Here is a 26,298-nt window from a genome sequence, read left to right as displayed (position 1 = left end):
GGTAGTTTGAATTCAATTGGCTTAATTTTTTAATATGTTGTATTTCCTTTAGGGATTCAGCAGAACTTGCACATTGTCTTGATTATGGATTCTGCCAATTTAAATTTCACAATAAATTGTGAGAGTAATCCAGCACTGCATAAAAAATGTCAGGTGTTGTGGATGGAAAGCTGGTCTGAAAGCAGTATGAAAAAGGTAGGTACAGGAGACAAACAAAACAAAATTTAAAAGTGAGCATGAATTCATTTATTTTGTAAATGTCATTGTACGGCTTTCCCTCCTGTTCTATGAAGTTATTTTTTGCTTCTTTATCAGACCAAACTGTCATGCTGATGTAATCTTCTCTTAGCCAAATATTCAGTTTTTTTATAAAGCTAAGGAAAGCTAGCAATCACATTTTTTCAGTCCAATGTACTTCCCTTGCATCGTGTTTGAATAAGATTTCTTTGTTTAGATTATCAGTAATTCAAAAGTGCTGCATTCGGAAAATGCCATCTGTTCATGTTAAATGACTCAATTCCAAATTACTCAGCTCTAAAAAAGAGACGCAAAGTTGGTTTTAATTAAAGTGTTTAAGGAACCTCTGACATATCTTGCTTTTTTAGATTAATATTTGTACAGTGCTTTAAAAGTACAAAGTGCTTTGGAAAAGTTAAATATTATTATCATTTGATAATTCACCAACAGTAACATGTTAGTATCTCACTATGGGCTGATCACTCTTCCTTTGATGAAACACAGAATTTAAATTTTGATTTTAGTGGGATTATGCACATGCTTAAGTGCTTTGCTGGATTGAGGCCAGGGAACTGAGCACCTTACAGCATCAAGCTATCCCTATTGCAGAATGTTAGTGGCATCATTTTGAAAAAGATATATAGGACTGTACGTAGAGCTGCCAGAGGATGACAATTCTGTTCTGTGAAACAGAATTGTGTCAAACAGCTGTTTTCAGATTAAAGAAACCTCAAGTTTTTGATTCAGGTCTCTCTCTTTTTCATTCCTTTCTGGATCAGAAATTATCAGGGTTCTGGACCTCAAAAACTTTCCAGACAAAAACATTGTCACAATCCATATGTCTCTGCAAAATGTTTCGGCTTTAATGAAACAGCATTTTTTGATGAAATGTTAATTGTCTAAGTTTGAAAAATGTTTTTTAGGATATTTTTGTGACCTCAGTAGGATTTGTTTGAGTGTGGATTGAATAAGGACCCAGGATTTGGTCCTGTAGTCATATTTCCAAACATACTGTACATATAGTGTTTATTGTCTACCATTGTGAAATTCATTAGATAAACTATCATGCCCACCAGCCATCTGTGACCGTGTAGAAGACTTGAAAATCTTACTGTAGATCAAGGTTAAGAAAGTTTGCACGGCATGAGGGAAGCTCATTCCCATGGTGCCTCCTTAAACAAGGCATTTTATTAGGTCATCTGAATTCATGTTGAACTTTAGAATAAGGCTGTATACCTTGATACTTCCTTGGTATTTATATAATTGTAAAGTTCCTCAGTGATATTATCTGCTGTTTCCTTAGAGTTGGTGAAAGATTGTTCTGCTTGAGAGAACAGGGAATCATCAGTACTAACAACTGAGATTCATTTATTATTAATTATTATTACTATTTATTATTTATCATTATTCAGTAAAGGGCTCTTGAACAAAGCTGTTGTTTTCAAATCCTTTTTACATTTATAACTGATGTTGCCATTTTATTAATAGTTTCTTTGCTTTTATCTTTACTTGAAAGTTCAGTGTATGCACTTTTTGACAAAAATGTTTTTTATTTTAGATACCTGAAATGTTATTTGCTGATTTGGATGAACAAGAAAAGACTGGTAGAGCACATAAAGAACCTAAGAAAAAATATTCTGGTAATATTTTGGTGAATTTGATTAAAGTTGTGTTTTTAACATGATTATTTTATTATTATTCGTTTGTCTATTTATTTGTTTAGTTAGTCTTGTTAATTACTTCGCTCAGCGTTGTACAAGGCACAAATAATGGTCTGGATTCTGCAAATAGATCTAGGAACAGGCAAACTCCCGTTCCGTGGAAGAGCTTCATTCATTTCAGTGAGGCTTCGCAAGGGCAGAGCAGAGCACCCCTGCACAAGGAATTTCAGGATTGGCATCAAATATACAGTGTGGGAGTGGTGCTGGAGAAAGAAACAAAGAGAATGGTGACACATCACAAGTGGTGCAAGGAGTTGAGGGATACATGAGATGAACAGAGACATAGGTAGGGTGGGGTGGGTGTTTCCTAGAACCTTGAAGGTGAGGATGAAGATCTTAAACTTGATTAGGTGGACAAAGGGGAAAATAGTGGAGGAATTCAAGAAGTGTGAGATGGTGGAAGCATAAAACAGAAAGTGAGTTAAGCTGCTTCATTACCAGATATACTGGAATGGGGCTAAGATGGGAAATTGAGAGTTCAGAGAGAAGGAAGTATGCACTTTAGCTGTCACATTGGCATTTAGTGAGAAAGGATCAGATTTTAAATATGTTGTAGATAAAGGAATGGCAGTGACAACCAGGTTTGTGAGAATAGAAGGGAGGAGCCTGGATGATGGGAAGGATGGTGGTTTTGTAGACAGCTCTGAAGAAGGCAGGAAGAGGACAGGATTTGGGAAATATAAGAACTAATAGTTTGTATGTTGAGCTTGTAAAGCTTGTTGAGCTAGTAGAACAGCCACGATTGTACATCAGAAAGATGAGTGGTGTTAGCTTTGCCATAATGGAATGAATTGAGTGAAGATGTAAATTTAAGCCACCGCTGTACAAATAAGAATTGAAGTTGTGTACAGTGGATGAGATAGAGGAAAGAGTCTGGTGGTAAAGAGTTGAGAGAGTAGAGAGTTGAGAGGAAGAGGAAAAGGAGGAACAGGGTTATAATATAAGAAGTAGAAAGATTATATAGAACTTCCTGTAATAGTTAAAAATAATACAATGTGTTTTCAGAACAGGAAATTATTAAGTGATTCGATCAGATTATGTGCTAAAACTGCACATTTGTCCATTAAAAAAAATTGTAGCGAGAATAGTCTAAATCACAAAATCAGCACTCATCCTGGTTTGAAAAATGATTTTTTCTCAAATTGCTATATAAAAACAAAATTTAAATAAGATTCTATGCATAAATCCTAGTGATAAGGAGAAAACCAAATGTTAAATGCTTCCTGCTAGAATTCTTATGTTGCCTCACTTTTTAATATAAAAATACTCAAACCTTTGAAGTGATACTCTGATTACAGGGTTAAGATCCATGCAACGACTCATCATTCTAGATACCTTTATATGTTTACCTTGATGCTGCTTCCAGACATTCCTTCACATATACATATCTTAGTATTTTTTCTCATTTGTAGTGTTGCACAGCTTATTTCATGTCTTCTTGAGTTCATTTACAAAAATTCCATTTAGCAAGCTGTAGAATCTGTAATGTCCAGAAAAAATATGTATTGTATGCAGCACCAGTGACACCAAAAGCACTCAAGCCTAGGTTCTGCAAGGTTCTGAGCACCCTCAAGTTCTGTTGACATCAGTGGGAAATGAAGGTACTCAGCACCTCTTAGGATCAAGCCCTCAGTGATGTGGAACTAATTCTGACAATGCTCATATGCCTTTTCAATTCAGTATAAAACTTTTAACGCTTTAAAACAAGAACAGAATGTTGCCTTCCGAAGGGCAAATCTTTAGAGTGAAATGCTACTTCGTTTCTCCCATGGAATCCTGCAAAACTCTGCCTTTTTAGGTACTATGTCCTCCATTCATGATTTAAAAAGTGTATCACATTGCTCATCCTAAATTATTCTAGATGCAGTAGGAATGATAAAGTTGTTTCATAAATAATGTATTTTGCTATATAGGTGATTCTGATTTTTTGAAATCTTTTTTGGTGATCCATGAGTCATGTAAAGCATATGGAGCAACTCCAAGCAGATATATGACTTTCCTGCGTGTGTATAGTGCCATCAATAGCAGCAAAAAAGCAGAGCTGTTAAAAAGGCAAAGCCATTTGCAGGTATGTAATTAATAACATTTTCTACTTATGAGTTGGCAAAATATTTCCATATTTGTGAATCGATTTTCACAGTTGATACTGTGACAGGAGCTCTACCTCTTTGTTATCGTATCTTGCATATATGTGATTGGCAGCATGTGCTGCTGCTATCTTGGTTAGCCCGAGCTTTCACTCCCTTTGTGCATGCTCTCCTACAACATCTTCTCTGGTTTGAGGTGAGGGACACTGGTAGTCCTAGTACAGTGACCCCCACTTTCCTCTCCCAAATGACTTCAGAAGTAGGGGGGTTCCTTCATTCCACTCCTGTTTTTCCCAATTGCTGCAAAGTAGATGTGCCCTTTGGAAGGGAAAACGTACTTCCCAGCACTTCAATATATAGGGTTAGCATTCTAGCTAGAAAAGTTTTGGCTAATGCATGTATGGGTGGGAGAGGATCTGGAAGCAGAAGCTCTATTCTGACAGATGCATACTGCATATGGGTATGGGTACCGTGACTGTAGCAGGGAGAGCTATAGTTAAAGTAACCAGTTACAATAATTACTCCTTTTTATTTTGGTGTAGAGTCAGAGACAATGCGATTGTTTGATTTTAAGTGTGTGTGGGTGTGAATTGAACTTTTTTTCCTGTTGACCTTAACTGGATGTACTATATACCAGTCACAAACTCATGACCTGTAGCTGTTAACAGTGGCTTTGGTTTTTCAAATCTGTCAATTTCTGACCAACTGGATAATTGACAGTTCATGCATGTTTCATACTGGAAAGGCAACTTGTTTACTTTGCACAGCTTTCCTGATCATGAGTAGTGCCCTACCGAATTCACAGTCATGAAAAACGCGTCACAGACTGTGAAAGCTGGTCTTTTGTGTGCTCTTACCCTATACTACACAGATTTCACAGGGAAGACCAGAGTTTCTCAAATTGGGGGCCCTAACCCAAAAGGGAGTTGCAGGGGGATCACAAGGTTATTTTAGGGGGATCGTGGTATTGCCACCCTTACTTCTGCGCTCCCTTCAGAGCTGGGTGGCTGGAGAGTGACAGCTGGTGGCCGGAAAGCGGTGGCTGTTGGCCGGGCGCCCAGCTCTGAAGGCAGCGCACCACAGCAGCAGCGCAGAAGTAAGAGTGCCTCAATCCTATTTTCTGAACCATCTATCCCACTTCTTCCATGTTTGGTCCCAAATAACATCAGATCGCTGGGTTCTTCGCATGATAGAAGTGGGCTATTATCTCCAGTTCTGCTTCTCTCCTCCCTCCCACCCCCCTTCACCATCCCTCTTCAGGGACCCTTCTTATGAGTAACTCCTTATCCAGGAGGTGCAAACACTCCTCGCTGCAGGGGCAGTGGAGGAGGTTCCTCAGGAGCTAAGGGGCAAGTGATGCTACTCTTATTTCCTAATCTCCAAAGCCAAACGGGGTCTCAGACCCATTCTAGACCTGCGGGGCCACATGGCATCTTGTACATACATGGTACAGCATGCCAGGATGCATCTCAGACCTCTCCAGATTTGGCTCGCATCAGCGTACCACCCAGGATGCGACAGTCTAGACTCTGTGGTCACTCTTCTGGGTCACATCCTCCAGTCCCTGGGCTGGTGGCTTAACCAACAAGGTGTGTGCAAGGGAATCCCCTTCCACAGACCTCAGCCCTCCCCATCCCTGGTAACAGATGCGTTGGCACTGGGGTGGGGTGCACATCTGGGGGACCTTCAGACACAGGGCTTCTGGTGTCAAGACGAGCTCTCACTCCACATCAACATCAAGGAGCTGAGAGCGATTTGATTAGCGTGCCAGACCTTCCAGGCCCACTTGGGTCAATGTGTGGGAGTCATGACGGACAACACAACTGCAATGTTTTACATAAACAAGCAGGGTGGCGCCCATTCTTCTCCCCTCTGTAGGGAAGCCCTCCAGCTGTGGGAATTTGGAGGCGATGTATCTCCCAGGATCACAGAACGAGCTGGTGGACTACCTCAGCAGATCATTCCACAACCTCACCATCTTCCAGAGTGGGGAACTCCCCATATCGATATCTTCGGCACTTGGAGCAACAGGAAGTGCCCGAGGTTCCTTCTGGAACCATAGCCAGGGCTCCCTTGTGGACGCCTTCCTCCTCCCATGGTCGGATCATTTCATGTATATGTTCCCACCGTTTTCTCTTGTACACAAGGTACTGCTCAAAGTCCGCAGGCACAAGGCGGCGATCATCCTGGTCGCTCCGGCATGGCCATGTCAACACCACGCTCTTGGACCTCTTGGTAGACTCCCCAATCACTCTACTACTGCTCAGGACCTGATTACCCAAGACCACGTCAGTCTCTCCACCTCACGGCCTTGAAGCTTCATGGCTAAACCCCATGGAGTTCATGCGCTTGGAGTTGCTCAGAGAAGTTCTGCTCGGTACCAGGGTTACCTATCTGGCAAAGTGGAAGCGGTTTGTGATCTGGTGCTCCCACAGCTGTACTTCAACTTTGCGGGACCCCATTCCTGTCATCCTGGAGTACCTGTTGCAACTCAAGCAGCAAGGTCTGGCTGCTTCTTCCATTAATGTGCACCTGGCAGCTATCTCTGCATTCCACCCGGGAGCGGCCAGGCGCTCCATCTTTGCCAACCCCATGGTAGGCTGCTTCCTCAAGGGTCTGGAGCGCCTCTACCCACAGGTTCGGCAACCGATCCCTGCATGGGACCTCAAACTGGTTCTTTCCAAACTGATGGGACCTCCGTTTGAACCATTGGCAACTTGCTCCCTCCTGTATCTATCATGGAAGGTTGCTTTTCTGGTTGCCATTACTTTGGCAAGGAGGGTCTTGGAGCTCAAGGCCCTCACCTCTGACCCTTCATACACGGTCTACTTCAAGGATAAGGTGCAGCTCAGGCCTCACCCGGCTTTCCTTCCAAAAGTTTTGTCCCAATTTCAGTCCATTTTCCTGCCTGTGTTTTACCCTAAAGCTCATGTGTCAAAATAGGTCACTTTTTAGTCCTTCCAGGGTTGTCTGTGCCAAAATAGGTCACTTTTTAATCCTTCCAAAGTTGTCTGTACCAAATTCTCTGATGAAGATATCTTTGTTTACTATTTGTTGCTAAAAACGTGTTGTTTTTTTTTAAATATTTGTAGGCAGGAGTGTCTAAGCTGAATGAAGCCAAAGCCCTAGTAGATGAACTGAACAGAAAAGCTGGAGAACAAAGCATATTACTCAAAACTAAGCAAGATGAAGCTGATGCTGCACTCCAAGAAATTACAGTGTCTATGCAGGTAATGTTGATTGTCACAATAGAATCTTAAAAAATAAAACCCCTTCCCCCCTTTTTTTTTTCTATGTGAAATTGTCTCCACAGATTCCCATGCCTGGAGTTGCATATTGAGGGCTGAAAAACCTGAAAATATTTAAAAGCAGTTGGCTTAGGAGGTTACATGAACCTTTGAAACTTGAGGAGGTTAACACTGAGACAGAACATTTTTTATAAGGGAATTTAATTATTTAATCAATGTGTGGGTTGACCAAGCAGGATAGGGGACTTAACAGCTGACTGGTACTTACTACTGCAGTTCAGACTGAAAAGTCCTCCAGATCTTTCTGTATCTAATTGTTCTACTTTATAGAGTTGGTCAGAGAATAAAATTTAAAATTTTCAAAAAAAATTCAACCAGATCTACTATTTTATCTATAGTATTTTAAGTGCCAAGTTCTGTAAATTTCTTCTGTGGCATTTTTGCATCTAGTTGAAAGTAGGGGTTCTTCTTCGAGTGCTTGCTCATATCGATTCCAATTAGGTGTGCGCGCGCCGCGTGCACGATCGTCGGAGAATTTTCTACCCTAGTAACACCCGGTGGGTGGGCTGTGGAGCCCCCTGGAGTGGCACCTTCATGGCGCTGGATATATACCCCAACCGACCCAGCGCCCCCTCAGTTCCTTCTTACCGCCCGTGACGGTCGTTGGAATTGTGGAGCGCAGCATAGCTGTTCTCCACTCTCCCTAGCTTTACTCATTAGTTCTTGTAGATAGTTGTTAATTGTGTTCTTTAGATTAGTAGTTCATTGTTAATAGTTATAAATAGTTGTAAGTAGTTAGCGGGGGTTAAGGGGGCTATTATCCCCCTTCCCCCCCCCCCCGGCACACAGCCGGGCTCATGCCCAAGGCTCCTGGCTTTAAGCAGTGCGCGACCTGTGCTAAGCCTATGCCAACGGGAGACCCCCACGACTCTTATCTGAAGTGCTTAAGGGAGTCTCACCAGACGGACAAGTGTAAGATCTGCAAGGCTTTCAGACCAAGGACCAAAAAGGAGCGGGACTTTAGGCTTAAGCAGCTCCTTATGGAGGCGGCACTTAGCCCAGATCCTCCTTCGGCACGCCAAGTTCCGGCACCGAGCGCCTCGGTGCGCAGCGCCCCAGCTGCTCCCTCCAGTACTGCACCGCGAGCAGACGCGGATAAGGCCCCACGGCACCGTCCTCCCTCGGGCACCGCGTCCGCCGCAAGCCCCTCGGCGCCGGTCCCTGTCTCCGGGACATAAAAGGCCCCGCAAGACCCAGGACGCAGCTGTCCAACAGGCACCGGCTCCCCCCGCACCGGTGGTAGAGCCGCGTCCGGCTTTGGAGCGCCAGAGGGTGCAAGTGTCATCAGCACCGTTGACTCCGGCACCGGGTGTAGGGCCGTTGAGTCCGGTGCGGACTGGCTCACCGCCTCGTCCGGTGGTGGAGCCCTGTCTCCCTTCTACACCGGAGACGTTTGCCACGGCGAAAGACCTTATCGCCCTCACGGAGCCGGCGCCGTCTCAACCCGTGGCACCGCATGCCCTTCGTACTGTGCAATCCAGGGGCAAGCCTACCCTGATACGCCCGCCATCTCCGAGCGTGGACTCGAGGCACCGCTCCCGGTCTCGGAGCAGGTCCCGACGCCGCTCGCAGTCCCGGCACCGATCTTCATCTCGGCGCCAGTCATACTCGCGGCCCAGATCTTCCTCCCGGCACCAGTCTACTTCTCGGCACCGACCTGAGCATCGGTACCGGTCGGAGTCCAGACGCAGTTCTCGGCACCGGTATGAGCGCCGCTCCCGTTCGCGAGGCCGCTCCCGGCACCGAGTCTACAGACGGTCTTCATCTTCACAATCCAGATCCGGATCCCGGTACCGACATGGCCATCGGCACCATTCTCGATCCCGGTACCATTCACCGGCACCGTGCAGAGACCGCTCGCCTGTGGACCGGCACCGCTCGGCACCGTACCAGGACGAGCCCCTGCAACCACGCTTGGCACCGCCCTGGCCCTCAAGATCGGCGTCTCGCTCGTCGGAAGGGGCTTCCCGTTCAGCGTACCCTGCTCAGGGTCAGGCTGCAGACGACTTGGGTCATTGGCAGGAGGGGGCAGAGGACCCTAGACAGGACCCTGCACATTGGTCTTTCTGGACCCCATGGGCGTATCACCAAGCTCAAGGGGCTCCACCAGCGGCCTCTCGCTCGGCACACTCTGAGCCCAGGGTTCCTGAGGCCACCATCTCCCGTCCTCCCCCAAGGGGCCTGGAGGCTCCGGTGCCGACACCCACGCAGGCCCCAGACCCCGGTGCAGGGGATCCTGCACATCAGGGACCCTTGGAGCCGGACCCGCACATGGATCCTTTACCCCCTGAGGCGTCCTCCTCATCTTCCCCAGATGAGGCAGTGGCGGGTACAACAGCCTCAGGTCCACCTCCAATAGACCTCTGTGCCCACCAAGACTTGTTGCGTAGGGTGGCACGAAATATGGACCTACAGGCTGAGGAGATAGTGGAGGTGGAGGACCCGGTGGTGAGCATCCTTTCAGCTGATGCCCCATCCTGGGTGGCGTTGCCCATTATCCGTACGATCCAGGCTAACGCTAATGCCATATGGCAAACCCCGGCCTCCATCCCACCCACTGCCAGAGGTGTAGAGAGGAAGTACTTTGTCCCCTCTAAAGACCATGAGTACCTCTATACACACCCTCCGCCGTGTTCACTGGTAGTCTCCTCAGTGAACGCCAGAGAGCGCCATGGCTAGCAGGTGGCAGCGCCCAAATCGAAGGACGCTAAACGCTTCGATTTGTTTGGACGCAAGGTTTACTCAGCGGGGGGTCTGCAGCTCAGGGCCGCAAATCAACAGGTGCTCCTGAGTCGGTACAATTACAATTCATGGAATTCCATGGGTAAATTTAAGGAGTTGGTCCCCCAGGACTCGAGGGAGGAGTTCGGGGCCCTTGTGGAGGAAGGGAAAAAGGTGGCTAGGACCTCCTTGCAGGCCTCCTTGGACATTGCAGACTCGGCCGCCGGGACACTAGCGTCTGGGATAGCCATGCGACGCGTCTCCTGGCTCCAGGTTTCGGGGTTACCGCCAGAACTGCAGCAGACCCTGCAAGATCTGCCGTTCGAGGGCCAGGGGTTGTTCTCGGACAAGACGGACTCTCGGTTGCAGAGCCTCAAGGACTCCAGAACCATCATGCGCTCCCTGGGGATGCATGTCCCAGGACCCCAGCACAGGCCCTTTAGGCCCCAGCCACAAAGGTTCTACCCTCCTCCTCCTCGTCCGAGACAGGACTTCCCCAGAAGGCGGGGACGAGGTGGTAGACGGAGGTCGACCGGCCCCCAACCTGGTCAGAACCAAGGCACTCCTAGGCCACCTTCAGGACCTAGGCAAAACTTTTGAAGGTGCGCCCGAGGACGGCACACCAGCCACTACCCAGGATCCATTTCCTTTCTTTCGGGATTGCCTCTCCCGTTTCCACCGTGCTTGGTCCCTTATAACTTCAGACCGTTGGGTCCTTCGCACGGTGGAGAGGGGATACGCTCTCCAGTTTTCTTCGTTCCCCCCCTCCCCGTCCCTCTTCAGGGACCCTTCTCACGAGCATCTCCTTACACAGGAGGTTTTTGGGCTCCTCTCTATGGGGGCCATAGAGGAGGTTCCCCCAGAGTTAAGGGGCAGGGGGTTTTACTCCCGCTACTTCCTGATCCCCAAAGCAAAAGGGGGTCTGCGACCCATTTTAGACTTACGCGGACTCAACAAATTCATAATAAAGTTGAAGTTCCGCATGGTCTCCTTGGGGACCATCATCCCTTCCCTGGATCCTGGAGACTGGTACGCCGCCCTCGACATGAAGGACGCATATTTTCATATAGCAATCTACCCCCCTCACAGGCGCTTCCTTCGATTTGTGGTAAACAATGTGCACTACCAATTTGCCGTCCTTCCCTTTGGATTGTCCGCGGCTCCGAGAGTGTTCACCAAATGTATGGCTGTCGTGGCAGCATACCTTCGTCGACAAAGGATACAGGTGTTCCCGTATCTAGACGACTGGCTGGTGCGTGGCCGCACCAGGGAGCAAGTTCAGGCGCACGTCCAGATAATACTACAAACATTCCACGAGTTAGGCATTCTACTCAACAAAGAAAAGTCCACTCTGGAGCCAACCCAGAGAATAGAGTTTATCGGGGCAGTTTTAGACTCCAGACTCACCCGAGCTCTTCTGCCAGACACTCGGTTCCACACCATCGCAAACATCATCCACGGACTCCAGGTCTTCCCGATTACCACAGTAAGGACATTCCTCGGCCTGTTGGGACACATAGCCTCTTGCACTTACGTAACCAGGCATGCCAGGCTTCGGCTTCACCCACTTCAGGCCTGGGTATCGTCGGTGTACCGTCCTTATCCGGACCACCTAAACATGGTGGTCACGGTTCCGACCTCGGTCTTGACCTCCCTCACCTGGTGGCTGGATCACAAGGTGGTTTGTGCAGGAGTGCCGTTTCACGCCCCACAACCCTCCCTGCACCTGGTCACGGACGCTTCATCTCTAGGGTGGGGCGCTCACCTCGGGGAGCACCATACCCAGGGCCTGTGGACCGCATCCCAACTAGCTCTGCACATCAATGTTCGAGAGCTGATGGCGGTGCGCCTAGTGTGTCAGGCATTTCTCGGTCTCCTACATGGCTGTTGCATGTCAGTCCTCACAGACAACACCACGGCCATGTTCTACATCAACAAGCAAGGAGGAGCCCGGTCGTCTCTCCTGTGCCAAGAGGCCATTCGCCTGTGGGAGTTCTGCATTGCCCACTCGATACATCTCATGGCATCGTTCCTCCCTGGAGTCCAGAACACTCTAGCGGACCGTCTCAGCAGATCTTTCCAGACGCACGAGTGGTCGATTCGCCCGGATATCATCCATTCCATCTTCCAGAGGTGGGGATTTCCCCAGGTCGACCTGTTCGCCTCACGAGCCAACAGGAAGTGCCACGTGTTCTGCTCCCTCCAAGGACGATCTCCGGGCTCCCTGTCGGACGCTTTCCTCTTATCATGGAGAGACCAGCTGTTCTACACTTTCCCTCCATTCCCACTGGTCCACAGGGTGCTGCTCAAGCTACGCAGAGACAAGGCACGTATGATTCTAGTCGCTTCAGCTTGGCCAAGACAGCACTGGTACACCACGCTTCTGGAGCTATCGGTACAAACTCCGATCACGCTTCCCTTGTGCCCAGACTTGATCTCTCAGGACCACGGCCGACTCTGTCACCCCCACCTGCAATCGCTCCACCTTACAGCGTGGATGCTCCATGGCTGAATCGGACAGAGCTACGATGCTCACATCCCGTGCAACAGATTCTGCTGGGAAGTAGAAAGCCCTCTACAAGGACCACTTACTTAGCCAAGTGGAAACGGTTCTGCTGTTGGTGCGAGCAGCGGGCCACGCCCCCCTTGCAGGCGCCTATTCCTCTTATACTCGAATATCTCCTATCCCTGAAACAGCAGGGCTTGGCGATATCTTCAGTCAGGGTTCACCTGGCCGCTATATCGGCGTTCCACCCAGGAGAACACGCTTCCTCGGTCTTCTCTAACCCGATGGTCGTCAGATTCCTCAAGGGCTTAGACCGGCTATACCCACAGCAACGCCAACCCGTTCCGGCGTGGGATCTTAACCTGGTTCTCTCCAAGCTCACAGGGCCCCCGTTCGAGTCATTGGCTACCTGCACACTCCTTTACCTATCTTGGAAGACAGCCTTCCTTGTAGCCATCACTTCAGCAAGGCGTGTTTCTGAACTCAGGGCGCTCACGTCTGAGCCTCCGTACACAGTCTTCCACAAAGACAAGGTGCAGCTTCGCCCCCACCCTGCCTTTCTTCCCAAGGTAGTATCAGCTTTTAATGTGAACCAGGATATATTTCTCCCGGTCTTCCATCCTAAGCCGCACGCCACCCGTCAAGACCAACGTATGCACTCCTTGGACGTACGCAGGGCCCTGGCTTTCTATATTGAGCGTACGAAACCGTTTAGAAAGACGACGCAACTCTTCGTTGCAGTGGCCGACTGGATGAAAGGCTTACCGGTCTCCTCGCAACGTCTCTCCTCTTGGATCACGTCCTGCATTCATGTTTGCTACGACCTGGCCGGTGCCCCAACGCCGCGCCTCACCGCCCACTCCACGAGGGCCCAAGCCTCCTCGACTGCCTTCCTGGCTCAAGTCCCGATCCAGGACATTTGTAGAGCTGCAGTTTGGTCATCGGTCCACACCTTCGCCGCTCACTATGCGCTTGTACAGCAGTCCAGAGACGATGCTGCATTCGGATCAGCGGTTTTGCACACAGCGATGTCTCACTCCGACCCCACCGCCTAGGTAAGGCTTGGTAGTCACCTAATTGGAATCGATATGAGCAAGCACTCAAAGAAGAAAAAACGGTTACTCACCTTTGTAACTGTTGTTCTTCGAGATGTGTTGCTCATATCCATTCCAAACCCGCCCCCCTTCCCCACTGTCGGAGTAGCTGGCAAGAAGGAACTGAGGGGGCGCTGGGTCGGCTGGGGTATATATCCAGCGCCATGAAGGCGCCACTCCAGGGGGCTCCAGAGCCGACCCACCGGGTGTTGCTAGGGTAGAAAATTCTCCGATGATCGTGCACGCGGCGCGCGCACACCTAATTGGAATGGATATGAGCAACTCATCTCGAAGAACAACAGTTACAAAGGTGAGTAACCGTTTTTTTCCTGATATTTCTGATTTTAAGTAGACAACCTTATTTCTTTAGACCACTCTTTGAACCACTAGCCCTTGGCTCTGAGGTAGTCTCTCTCTCCCTTTTTTTTTTTTTGAGAAGCCATTTTCTTTAGTGACACTTCCCTAGTTAAATGCAAGGTTTCCAATTTCTGTGGAAAGTGGATATTAGTATTTGATATACATGTGATTCTGAAGATCATAAACAGAAGGTAAGCCATAATGGGGTGATCCTACTCTGAGAGGCATCAGAGGGAGTTTTGTCATTGATTTCAATGAGAGCAGATCAAGCACAAATAACACTTCCAACTGTAAATGAAGTCTAAGAGAACAGATTTCCTATGTATAGCAGATCAGGTGGCTGCAGCCTCAAAATATTTGGCTTGCGGTGTCATACAGCTACATACATTATGTTTATCCTATAGAATCTGTGAAACCATGAAGATTTGAGGGAATTTTTATCAAGTCTTTTATGTATTCTGTATCTATTTGGTGTAGGTGTACTTGAATGTTAGCCAGGATGATGGATTACCTAGGTGTGTTGGCTCCCTGTAGCAAAGATAATGTTTACCCAGTATTCCCCAGGGCAGCTGGAAGATGTTGAAAGCCAGAAGAGATTTGAAAGTTCTTGGCTGTTACCCTATCCATAAATCCCCTTGTATGCTTGTAGGGCATAGAATCATAGGACTGGCAGGGACCTCGCGAGGGTTTCTAGTCCAGTCCCCCCTGCACTCAAGGCAGGAGTAAATATTATCTAGACCATCTGTGATGGGTTGGATCACAGAAACCCCTTTGGGAGCTGCCACCCGATGTGCCAAGACTACTTCTACCCCTGCCTTCCCTGCCAGCTCGGGACCCCAGCACCCTGTCTTGCTGAGCCAGACACTCCCGTCTGCTCCAACAAAGACCCAGGGTCTGAATTACTTGCCCCAAAAGCTGCAGGTTTACCTGAAAGCAGCTAACAGAAGTGTGCTTGTCTTTAACACTCAGATGCCCAACTCCCAATGGGGGTCTAAACCCAGATAAATCCGTTTTACCCTGTATAAAGCTTATACAGGGTAAACTCATAAATTGTTCGCCCTCTATAACACTGATAGAGAGAGATGCACAGTTGTTTGCTCCCCCAGGTATTAATACATATTCTGAGTTAATCAATAAGTAAAAAGTGATTTTATTAAATACAGAAAGTAGGATTTAAGTGGTTCCAAGTAGTAACAGATAGAACAAAGTAAGTCACCAAGCAAAATAAAATAAAATGCGCAAATCTATGTCTAATCAAACTGAATACAGATAATCTCACCCTTAGAGATGCTTCAGTAAGTTTTTTCTCAGACTGGACACCTTTCAGGTCTGGGCACAATACTTTCCCCTGGTACAGCTCTTGTTCCAGCTCAGGTGGTAGCTAGGGGATTCTTCATGATGCCTCCTCTCCTCTTTGTTCTGTTCCACCCCTTTATATATCTTTTGCATAAGGCGGGAATCCTTTGTCCCTCTGGGTTTCCACCCCCGTCACTGGAAAAGCATCAGGTTAAAGATGGATTCCAGTTCATGTGACATGATCACATGTCACTGTAAGACCCCAAGCCTTCATTCCTCCCAGCCTGACTCACAGGAAGGCTTGCCTGCAAACAGAACAATCCAGTCAATTGTCCTGGTTGATGGGAGCCATTAAGATTCCAAACCACCATTAATGGCCCACACTTTGCATAATTACAATAGGCCCTCAGAGTTATATTTCATATTTCTAGTTTCAGATACAAGAGTGATACCTTTATACAAATAGGATGACCACACTCAGTAGATTATAAGCTTTGTAATGATACCTTACAAGAGACCTTTTGCATGAAGCATATTCCAGTTACATTGTATTCACTCATTATCAATTTTTTATAAAATCATATAGACTGCAACGTCACACCATCCCTGACAAGTATTTGTCTAACCTGATCTTTAAAATGTTCAATGATGGAGAATCCACAACCTCCCTATGCAATTTATTCCAGTGCTTAACTACCCTTACAGGAAGTTTTTCCTAATGTCCAGCCTAAACTGCCCTTGCTGCAACTTAAGCCCATTGCTACTGGTCCTATCCTCAGATTTTTCTCACCCCTCCTTGTAACAACCTTTATGTACTTGAAAACTGTTATCATGCCCCCCCCCCCCACAGTCTTCTCTTCTCCAGACTAATCAAACTCAATTTTTTCAATCTTCCCTCAGAAATCATGTTTTCTAGATCTTTAATCATTTTTGTTGCTCTTCTCTGGACTTTCTCCAGTTTGTCCACCTCTTTCCTGAAATGTGGCACCCAGAACTGGACACAATTCTCCAGTTGAGGCCTAATCAGCATGGAGTAAGCAAAAGAATTACTTCTTGTGTCTTGTTTACAACACTGTCTCCTGCTAATACATCCCAGAATGATGTTTGGTATTACTGTGTAAGGCTAAAATAGGAGTTGGAACAAAAGCAGTGAAACATGGTATGCTCAGTAGTATCAAAGGTGTGCTAACAGGACTGACAGTTCTGAGGTTAACATCCTGTAAGAAGCACTACAGAAGCATAAAGTCCCTCTGATATTTAAAAAAAAACTTGAAAAGGAACCAGTTTAGTTGGGGTAGAGGGCTCTAATGTATGCTCACAAGATGCCAATGATGTTCTCTCTGAACAGTGATTTTGACATGCGACTGAGGTTATGACTTCTTTTTTTAATTACTTGTGATATATTCACATTTGCATTGCATAAAATGCCTGACCTAGTCTTGGATGACTTAATGCTATATCATTATAATGTAGTGACCTATCTGTAAATGCTTTCAGGTTAAAGGCTATAAATGGACAAATCTCATCCTTCATTTCTGCTGCTTATACACAGCCACTGTTTTCTGCTATCACTTCAGCTCAGAGTACAACTGCCTCACTTCTTGGAATCGTATCCTGTCACTTCATATATCAACTTTGCTTCACTTAATGCTCATGAATTTGTCTTTTCAATCATCATCATAACTGGAGATATGAACATCTGTGTTCACAATCCACATGAACCTCTGACCTTTCATTTCTTATGCCTCCTTGTTTACCTCTGTCTCATCAAAGTGATCTCTTCCTTTGTGGATGTATCCTTCACTACTTGTTCTCTAGTTGGGTGTCCACACTCTTTGGCTTTCCACCTCTTTCTCTGTGCAGCATAGGGTAGATTATTCTTCCATGGAGTTTCCAGAATTTTGAACAGTTTCTTTATGTTCAATTTACCCTAACTCTTTCAGATCACTACTTGTTCCCCTTTCCTCTTCTTGACCTATGCCCTGTTCTCCATGCTCAGTCTTCCATCCCAAAATGTGGCCTGCATATTAACCCATGCTATCACATTTATTGTTGCTACTTGTGGGGTGCATGTATTATACATTATTGGCCTGATTTTCAAAGGTGCTAAGCACTATCAGCTCCCATTAACTTCAATGACAGTTGTGTGTGCTCAATATCTCTAGGCTATGTTGTTGTTGTTTGTTGTTATTATTATTGAGTAGTAGTAGTATTACTGTACCTAGGAGCCCTACTCATGCATCAGGACCCCATTGTTCTAGGCGCTGCACTAACACAGAACAAAAAGACAGTCAGTGTCCCAAAGAGTTTATAGTCTAAGCATGAGATGAAAGACAACAGATGGATATCAAGACAGTTGAAGGAATTCAAGGAAACAGTGAGGCAGTATTGGTCAGCATGTTAAGCAGTGGTCACAGCACAAGCTATCTAACCATTGTAAATTTTTTTAATAGACATCATAGAAAATAAATGTTTTAAGGAGGGATTTGAAGGAAGATAATGAGGTAGATTTGCAGATGTTTATGGGAAGCTCCACCCAAGCACGGGGGGCAGTATGGGAGAAAACACAAAAGTGCTTGTTTGAAATTGAACAAGTGGGTGAAAGAGGCTGGCATCGTGGACTGATTGGAGGCAGGAATCAACATCTCAATTGTGAATGGAAGATGACTGGTAGGGTGGAGATGTGTCATGGTGGACTTTGAAAGTGAAGACAAGCAGTTTATGTTTGATTTGATAGAGAAGTCAGAGCCAGTGGAGGGATGCAAAGAGAGAAGTGGTGTGGTCAAAGCTGCAGATTATGAAAATCATCTTTGCAGCAACATTCTGAATGAACATGAGCAGGGCAAGATTGAATTTGTCAAGGCTAGAGAAAAGGATGTTGCAGTAATTGAGATGCAAGATGATGAGAGCATGGATGAGAGTTTTAGTTCTTTGGATGGATGGGAAAGGCCTTATCCTAGAGATGTTATGCAGAAAGAATTGGCAAGATTTAGACATAGCCTGGATGTGAGGAGCTAGAGACAGGTCCAAATCGAACATGATGTCCAGGTTAGAATATACACTTACTTAATTTAGTCATATCTATTTATTTATATGTCCTCCACAACCATAGTATCTGAGCGCTTCTCAAATGTTTTAAAATAAACATAACAATAATAATCTCTGTCTTTTTTCCTTACCAGCCTGTTGAAGAAGTATTTGTATTAGCTTACAAAGGCTCCAATTCCAGCAAGTGTTCCTATTTTCAGGAAAGCAGTTAAGTTCATGCTTAAGTCCCATTGAGGTCAATGATACTTAAACACGTTTAAAGTTAAACATGCTTAAGTGCCTTCCTGAATCACGGCTATAAACAGTAATTCAGTGTCAAGTCTTTTTTAGAACTTTAGTATGAACAATACTATACAAATTAAAATGTATTTTAAAATTAAAATGAAGATTTAAAGAAACGTGAGAATCAAAAGTATGATAATACCACATAATCAAGTTTGGAAAATAAAGTGGGTTCCCTCATGAATAATCTCTCTTCTAACAGGATGCCAGTGAGCAAAAGACAGAGATGGAAAAAATTAAACACAAGATAGCAGAAGAAGTTGTAAAAATTGAAGAAAGAAAAAGGAAAATTGAAGATGAACTAAAAGAGGTTCAGGTGAGAACTGATAAGGAAAATGAATAGATAAAACTGATCTTATTTGACTTGCAGTTTGATCTGCAAGATTTGAAAAAAAAAATCACTATGGGCTTTCATATTTCTTTTCTCTCAATGATTTATATTAAAAAATATGTTCAGGATACTCTAATTGCCAGCTCTGACAATCAGTCTGGGATTTGGGACTCAAGCTGTTTTATTTTCTGTCTATCACAATGAAGATTTCTCAGGCCAAAGCATGCCCTCAGTTGCTGCCCTTGTGCTAACCTACTGCTTTAAGTGGGTTTGGAGAAGTATTTATTGCTCCCTTTATGGCTCTGTGCATGGGGGCTGCAATTGTGTCTGGTACTTGCCCTCGGATGCAGCTGCGTATGAAGAGAAGGCTTTTTGTGGCCCATCACTCCCATATACCTACACAAAGATAGCCTTAATTTGACCCATGGTGTGTAGATCTTCCTTAATAAGATTTATTATGTATTCTTTATAAATCTGAAGCATCCAACAGCAAAAGGAATCAAAAATATGAGTAAAATGTTTCGGTTTTAATAGCTGTACAATAGTTTTGGATGATTGTGCTGAATAAAAATTAAGAGAATGTCAGGATTATAATGTACAGTGTAACATGAAAATAAATTCTTGCCATAGGTAAATACCTGCGTACTTCACCTTTTTAAAATTAAACTTTGAGAAGTTAATACAAATTTAAAAGATAAGTTGGATGTAATGAGGAAAATAAAATTCTAAAGGTGAAACATAAAGCCAGGTTCTGTGAAAACTGAGAGGACATAAATGTTCTGTTGTCTCCTGTTTATAAAACAGTTATTCCTCGAGTGATTGCTAATGTGTATTCCACAATAGGTGTGCGTGCTCGCCACGTGCACCGGTGCCAGAAGTTTTTCCCCTAGCAGTACCCGTAGGGGGGAGCGCCCCCCACAACCCCTGGAGTGGCTCCTGCCTGGCGCAGTATAAGGGGAGCTGCGCGCTCCCCCCACCCTCAGTTCCTTCTTGCCTCCAGTGAAGGTGTGTCGGAACTGCTCTGCTCCAGCTTTGCTGTAGCTCGTCCCCAGAACTGTTCATTCGTTTAGTACCTCTAGTTAGTTAGTGTAGTTAGTTTAGTTAGTCAGTGAGCCCGGGCCGGGGCATGCCCCGAGCCCCGGGATTTAAGTCGTGCGGTTCTTGTCGGTGTTCTGTGCCAAGAAGCGACCCGCACACAGACTGTTTGCGCTGCTTGGGAGAAACCCATATCAGCGAGAGGTGCAAGATTTGCAAATCGTTTAAGCCTTGGACCAAAAGAGAAAGGGACAATAGGCTCCGAGCCATTCTGATGGAGTCGGCGCTGACCCCGACCCCGGCACGCCGCTCCGAGCCGGTACCGGGCACCGCGGTGTCGGTATGCGGCGATCCTCCAGTGCCATCGACCAGTCGGCACCGCTCCCCGTCCACGGGGCACACCAAGAGGGCCAAGAAGACTCCCTCTTCGCAGCAGCACCGAGGGAAGTCTGGGACAGAGGCTAGGCCCATGTCGGGCAATCCTCGATCCCCACTGGGCCCTAGGCCTCCGACTCACGTAGAGCAGAGTAGCCCGGCCCCTTCGGAACAGGCCTCTCCCGATGTCCGGATGCTGTCCACGCCTAAAGCCCTCCAGGAGGCCCACCACGTCTTGTCCATGCCGGTGCCTGGAGCGCTGCCTATGCCGGCCCCACGCTCTAGAGGCAAGCCTCTGCTGGGATCTCCACAGTCGCCCCCGGCTCGGTACTGGTCTTGGTCGAGGGAACGTTCCCGATGCCGATCACCGCCCAGCGTTCGCTCGGGGCAGAGTCCACGTGGATCGCCCTCAACGCCGACCAGACTCTTGGGCTGGGTTCCGTCCGGCCAGGACTCGTGGCACGGGTCCTACTCAGAGAGTGAACATCGACGGGACCGCGGTGGACGTCGTCGTTGGTCCTCATTCCAGAGAGGGTACTGCAGTCGGTCATGGCACAGTCGTTGACACCGGTCCCACTTGGGCTCCTGTTCCAAGTCTCCGCCAAGGCACCGCAGCCCCAGGCGTTGATCGCCGTCGCGTGTCCGCCCATCGAGGCCATTCGCGGTGCTGCTATTACCATCAGTACCGGTCCTCCACGTTGAGATCGTGGTCCCGTGACTGTCGCAGATGCCGGCACCACCGCTCCTCCCAGTCGAGAGACAGCAGCGGGCAGCCGGCCCCGCCGGTTCCACAGCAGGTGTAGTGGCACCGAGCTTCGTGGCTGGCCCAGTGGTACCAGTGGGCACCGTGGCCTCCAGCGCAGCCCCCGGTGGGAGCTCGCTCGGTGGCCGGAGCTTCGGAAGCACTGTCAGCCTCCCTCTCCAGACCCCTGACAAAGAAGTTGGTGGGACACTCGTCCTCAGTACCACGCCCGGAGTCCGGATTCTCCGGTGCCGTCTGACACCCAAAGCACCGCACTGGCCTCTTTGCCCCGCCCGGAGGAGGCGATTGTGGCCCCACCTCCCTCCATCCCGCAGGAGCACTTCAGGGCCCACCAAGAGCTCTTAAAGAGGGTGGCAGCAAGCCTCCACCTCCAGGCAGAGGAGATGGAGGAGCCCTCGAACTCCCTGTTCAACGTGTTGTCCCCATTGGCACCGGGTAGGGTGGTCTTGCTGCTCCATGAAGTGGTGGCTAAAATTTCAAATGCCCTGTGGCAAACACCAGCCTCGTTGGCCCCTCTATCAAAAAAGGCAGAACGCAAGTACTTTGTACCCACTAAAGGGCATGAGTACCTATATACCCACCCAACGCCCAACTCCCTGGTGATCGAGTCGGTCAACCACAGGGAACGACAGGGTCAGCCAGCCCCAACCCCAAAGAACAAAGACTCTCGGAAACTGGACTCTTTCGGAAGAAAAAATTATTCATCTTCGAGCTTCCAGTTACGAGTGGCAAACCATCAGGCCCTCTTGGGTCGGTACGAATTTAATCTGTGGGGCTCCCTGCCTAAATTTGAGGTCTCCCTCCAGGAGTGCGATAAGGATTTCAGGGCGCTGGTGGAGGAAGGGGCAACGGCAGCTCGGGCTTCCCTGCAGGCTGCCTCGGATGCTGCGGACACGGCCGCATGTTCAATGGCCTCCGCGGTGTCCATGAGATTGGCGTCATGGCTCCTGCTCTCCGGGCTCTCCAGCGAGGCGCAATCGTCCATGCAGGACCTCCCGTTTGATGGGAAAGCTCTGTTCGCACAGGAAACCGATACAAGGCTGCATGGCATGAAGGACTCCCGCACGACCCTCCAGACCCTCGTTCTCTATGTCCCGGCTCCGGCAAAACCTAAGTTCAAGCCGCAGCAGACTCCGACACCAGCCGCCCTCCCGAAGTACGAGGCCGCCCATAAGAAGCAACAGGACTATAAGAGACGCCCTCACAGGCAGTCTCGGCCTGCCCCCTAGCCTGGACCCTCCAAAGGCAAGCAGGCGGGGAAAAGGCGATTTTGATGGGGTGCCCGGGGGCAACACGCCAGTTCTTATCAGGGATCCAACCCCAATAAAGCTTCCCTTCTCCAACCGGTTGTGTGCTTTTCTTCCGGAATGGTCTCGGCTCACTTCGGACCGATGGGTCCTCAACACCATCTCCTGGGGTTACACCCTCCAGTTTACCTCCTCCCCACGCAACCACCCCCCGCCCCCGTCCCTCCTGAGGGACCCCTAGCATGAAGCTCTGCTCGAGCAGGAGGTGGGGCGGCTCCTAGGACTAGGAGCGATAGAGGCGGTGCCTGAGGAATTCATGGGCAAGGAGTACTACTCCCGTTATTTCCTTATCCCGAAGGCCAAAGGGGGGTCTCAGGTCCATACTGGACCTATGGGGTCTGAACCAGCACATGGTGAAGCTCAAGTTCCGCATGCTCTCCCTGGCCTCCGTCATCCCCTCCCTGGATCCTGGGGACTGGTACGCTGCCCTCGATCTACAGGACGCGTACTTCCACATCCACATATTCGAGGGGCACAGGCGCTTCCTCCGTTTTGTGGTGGGACAGAATCATTACCAATTTACTGTCCTCCTGTTTGGGCTGTCCACTGCCCCCGAATGTTTACAAAATGCATGTCGGTAATAGCAGCCTACCTCAAATGACGGGGGGTACAGATATTTCCCTAGCTGGTCAATTGGCTTGTCAAGGGCACCTCCCGGTCGCAGGTGAGGGATCACGTGGCGCTCCTCCTGTCCACGTGCACCTCCTTGGGCCTATTGGTAAACAACACCAAGTCCACATTAGTCCAGGTCCAATGCATAGAGTTTATCGGAGCGCTCCTGGACGCAGTGTCGGCCAGGGCCTCCCTCCCGCCAGACAGGTTCAAGACCCTGAAAGGTCTCATCGACTCGGTCACAAGGTTCCCGGTGACAACAGCCAGGGTTTGCCTGCAGCTCTTGGGTCATATGTCGGCGTGCACGTACGTAGTCTGTCACGCCAGACTCAGGATGAAGTCCCTCCAGCTCTGGTTGGCCTAGAATTTCTCCCAGGCCATGGACAGGATGGACGCTGTGATTACCTCCCTGCGATGGTGGTCCACCCCGAACAGCATGCTCCAAAGGATCCCGTTCAGGGACAGGGCCCCGTCGCTGGAGCTGGTGTCCGATGCGTCAGACCTGGGTTGGGGGGCCCATGTGGGGAGCTTTCAGACCCAAGGCCTGTGGTCGGCTCAGGACCTGACCATACACATAAATGTCAAGGAGCTCAGAGCGGTGCGACAGGCCTGTATGGCCTTCCGCTTGCATCTGGAGGGCAAGGTAGTCAGGGTCCTCACGGACAACACGGCCTCGATGTTCTATATCAACAGGCAAGGCGGGGCCCGCTCCTCTGCCCTCTGCCTCAAAGCCCTCAGGCTGTGGGACTTCTGTATAGCCCACGACATCCACCTGAAGGCCTTCCACTTACTGGGCGCCCGCAACGAGAGGGCGGATCGCTTGAGCAGGGACTTCTCCTCGCAACATGAGTGGTCCCTCTACCTGGAAGTGGCCCATCGGCTCTCCCGAAGGTGGGGAACTCCCCAGGTGGACCTATTCACAACTTGGCAGAACCGGCGATGCCCCCGGTTCTGCTCCGGGGGGGCCTGGGGAGGGGCGCTATCTCCAATGCCTTTCTCCTGTCCTGGTCTCTACGCCTTCCCCCCGTTCCCTCTAATCAGCAGGGTCCTGGAAAAGATAAAGTCAGACAAGGCCCGAGTCCTCCTGATTGCCCCAGCATGGCCCAGGCAGTATTGGTACGGGACCCTCATGGGCCTGGCAAGTAGTTCTGCCGTTGCCGCTCCGCCCGGACCTGCTCGCACAGGACCAGGGCCGCCTCCTCCATCCCAACCTAGCGGCTCTTCACCTTACGGCGTGGCTGCTCAATGGTTAGGTGGAGAGGAAAGAACGTGCTCAGAACAAGTTCAGCGCGTCCTCCTTGAAAGTAGATGGCCCTCCACTCGCCACGCTTATTTGGCGAAGTGGTCCCGGTTTTCTAGGTGGGCGGCAGACCAGGGTGTCTCCCCGGTGACTGCCCCGATCCATCTTATCCTTGATTACTTCCTCCACCTGAGGGCCCAGGGCCTGGCACCCTCGTCCGTCAAGGTGCACCTGGCAGCCATATCGGCCTTCCATCCGCCAGAGCAAGGACACACGGTGTTGTCCCATACTATGACTGGCCGGTTCCTTAAGGGTCTAGACCGTCTTTTCTTGTATTCTAGACCCCCGGTTCCACAGTGGGCCCTAAACCTGGTGTTGGCTCGTCTCACAGGGCCCCCGTTTGAACCACTGGCTACGTGCTCCTGGTCTCACCTCTCGTGGAAGGTGGACTTCCTGGTTGCTATCACGTCGGCCAGGCAAGTCTCGGAGCTCAGGGCCCTGACCTCCGAACTGCCGTACACCGTCTTTCATAAGGACAAGGTCCAGCTCCGCCCACACCCCGCTTTCCTCCCGAAGGTGGTTTCCGCCTACCACATGGGTCAGGACATTTTTCTACTAGTCCTCTGCCCTAAGCCTCACGCATCCAGTGAGGAATGTCACCTCCACACGCTCGATGTGCGGCAGGCTCTGGCTTTCTACCTTGAGCGGACTAAGCCGTTCAATAAGTCCTTGCAACTATTTGTCGCCTCGGCTGAGCACGCGAGGGGCCAGCCGATTTCCACTCAGGGGCTTTCCAATTGGATCACTTTTTCAATCCGTTCCTGTTATGAGCTGTCGGGTGTTCCGCCGCCACCCATTGTGGGGGCACACTCGACCCGGGCACAGGCCTCGTCGGCTGCCTTCGGGGCCCACGTCCCCATCCAGGGCATTTGTAGGGCCGCCACGTGGTCGTCGGTTCACACATTCACCTCGCACTCTGCGATCGTCTCCCAAACCAGGGATGATGCCGGGTTCGGTAGGGCTGTCCTCTGTCCTGGGAACTTGTGAACTCCTACCCACCTCCAACAGATATATTGGAATCACCTATTGTGGAATATACATGAGCAGTCACTCGAAGAAGAAAAAAACAGTTACCTTTTCCGTAACTGGTGTTCTTCGAGATGTGTTACTCATGTCTATTCCACATCCCACCCTCCTTCCCCTCTGTCGGAGTTGTCTGACAAGAAGGAACTGAGGATGGGGGGAGCGCACAGCTCCCCTTATACTGCACCAGGCAGGTGCCACTCTAGGGGTCCTTCTGGCACCAGTGCACATGGCGAGCACACACACCTATTGTGGAATAGACATGAGCAACACATCTCGAAGAACACCATTTACAGAAAAGGTAAATGTATTTTTTTTTTTTTTTGTAGCCACTGGTTAATGAAGCTAAATTAGCAGTTGGAAATATAAAGCCAGAGTCTTTGTCAGAAATCCGGTCACTACGAATGCCACCTGACATAATAAGAGATATACTAGAGGGTGTTTTACGACTGATGGGGATTTTTGATACATCATGGGTGAGCATGAAGAGGTAAGTTGAGGATTTTATTTAAAGCATTAATGCAGCAATGTATAATGGAAAATAGTTTCTGTTGTACTCTCTCGAAAGGTTTGGATGTAATTTTTAATGATCTTCTAGAAGGAAAATAATTTTATTCTTAACAATGAATAGATAACATATAGCTATTTATGGATAAAATTGATACATTTCCTGAAAAATACTCTTACAACTCTAGTTTCAGAGACCTTGTTAACATTTTTTCTCCTTCGAGTGATTGTCCACATGCAAATTCCACTGATCTGGCACATATGTCGCATATGCCAGAGGTCAGATTGACGTGCATCACATATGCTAGCAGTACCCATCGGGTATGCATGTGCTCTTCAGTTCTCGTGTTCAACTCTGAGGGCATACAAGGATGAGGTGTACCTCTGG

At 48.6% G+C, this 26,298-nt stretch overlaps 1 protein-coding gene across 1 annotated transcript in view; it reads left to right on the top strand.

The window, feature by feature from the left end:
• The window catches only part of DYNC2H1 (dynein cytoplasmic 2 heavy chain 1), a 370,096-nt gene that overhangs the window by 99,844 nt on the left and 243,954 nt on the right, over positions 1-26,298 (top strand). Inside the window, exons 52-57 of the mRNA XM_065405465.1 lie at positions 53-195; positions 1,796-1,877; positions 3,872-4,026; positions 7,138-7,275; positions 18,860-18,973; positions 25,733-25,893. Of these exons, the coding sequence (XP_065261537.1) occupies positions 53-195; positions 1,796-1,877; positions 3,872-4,026; positions 7,138-7,275; positions 18,860-18,973; positions 25,733-25,893 (793 nt within the window). The remainder of the gene's footprint in view (positions 1-52; positions 196-1,795; positions 1,878-3,871; positions 4,027-7,137; positions 7,276-18,859; positions 18,974-25,732; positions 25,894-26,298) is intronic.

This window comes from Emys orbicularis, chromosome 1, assembly GCF_028017835.1.
Source record: "Emys orbicularis isolate rEmyOrb1 chromosome 1, rEmyOrb1.hap1, whole genome shotgun sequence".
NCBI classification, from domain to species: domain Eukaryota; kingdom Metazoa; phylum Chordata; order Testudines; family Emydidae; genus Emys; species Emys orbicularis.
This window is presented reverse-complemented; position numbering and strand designations above follow the sequence as displayed.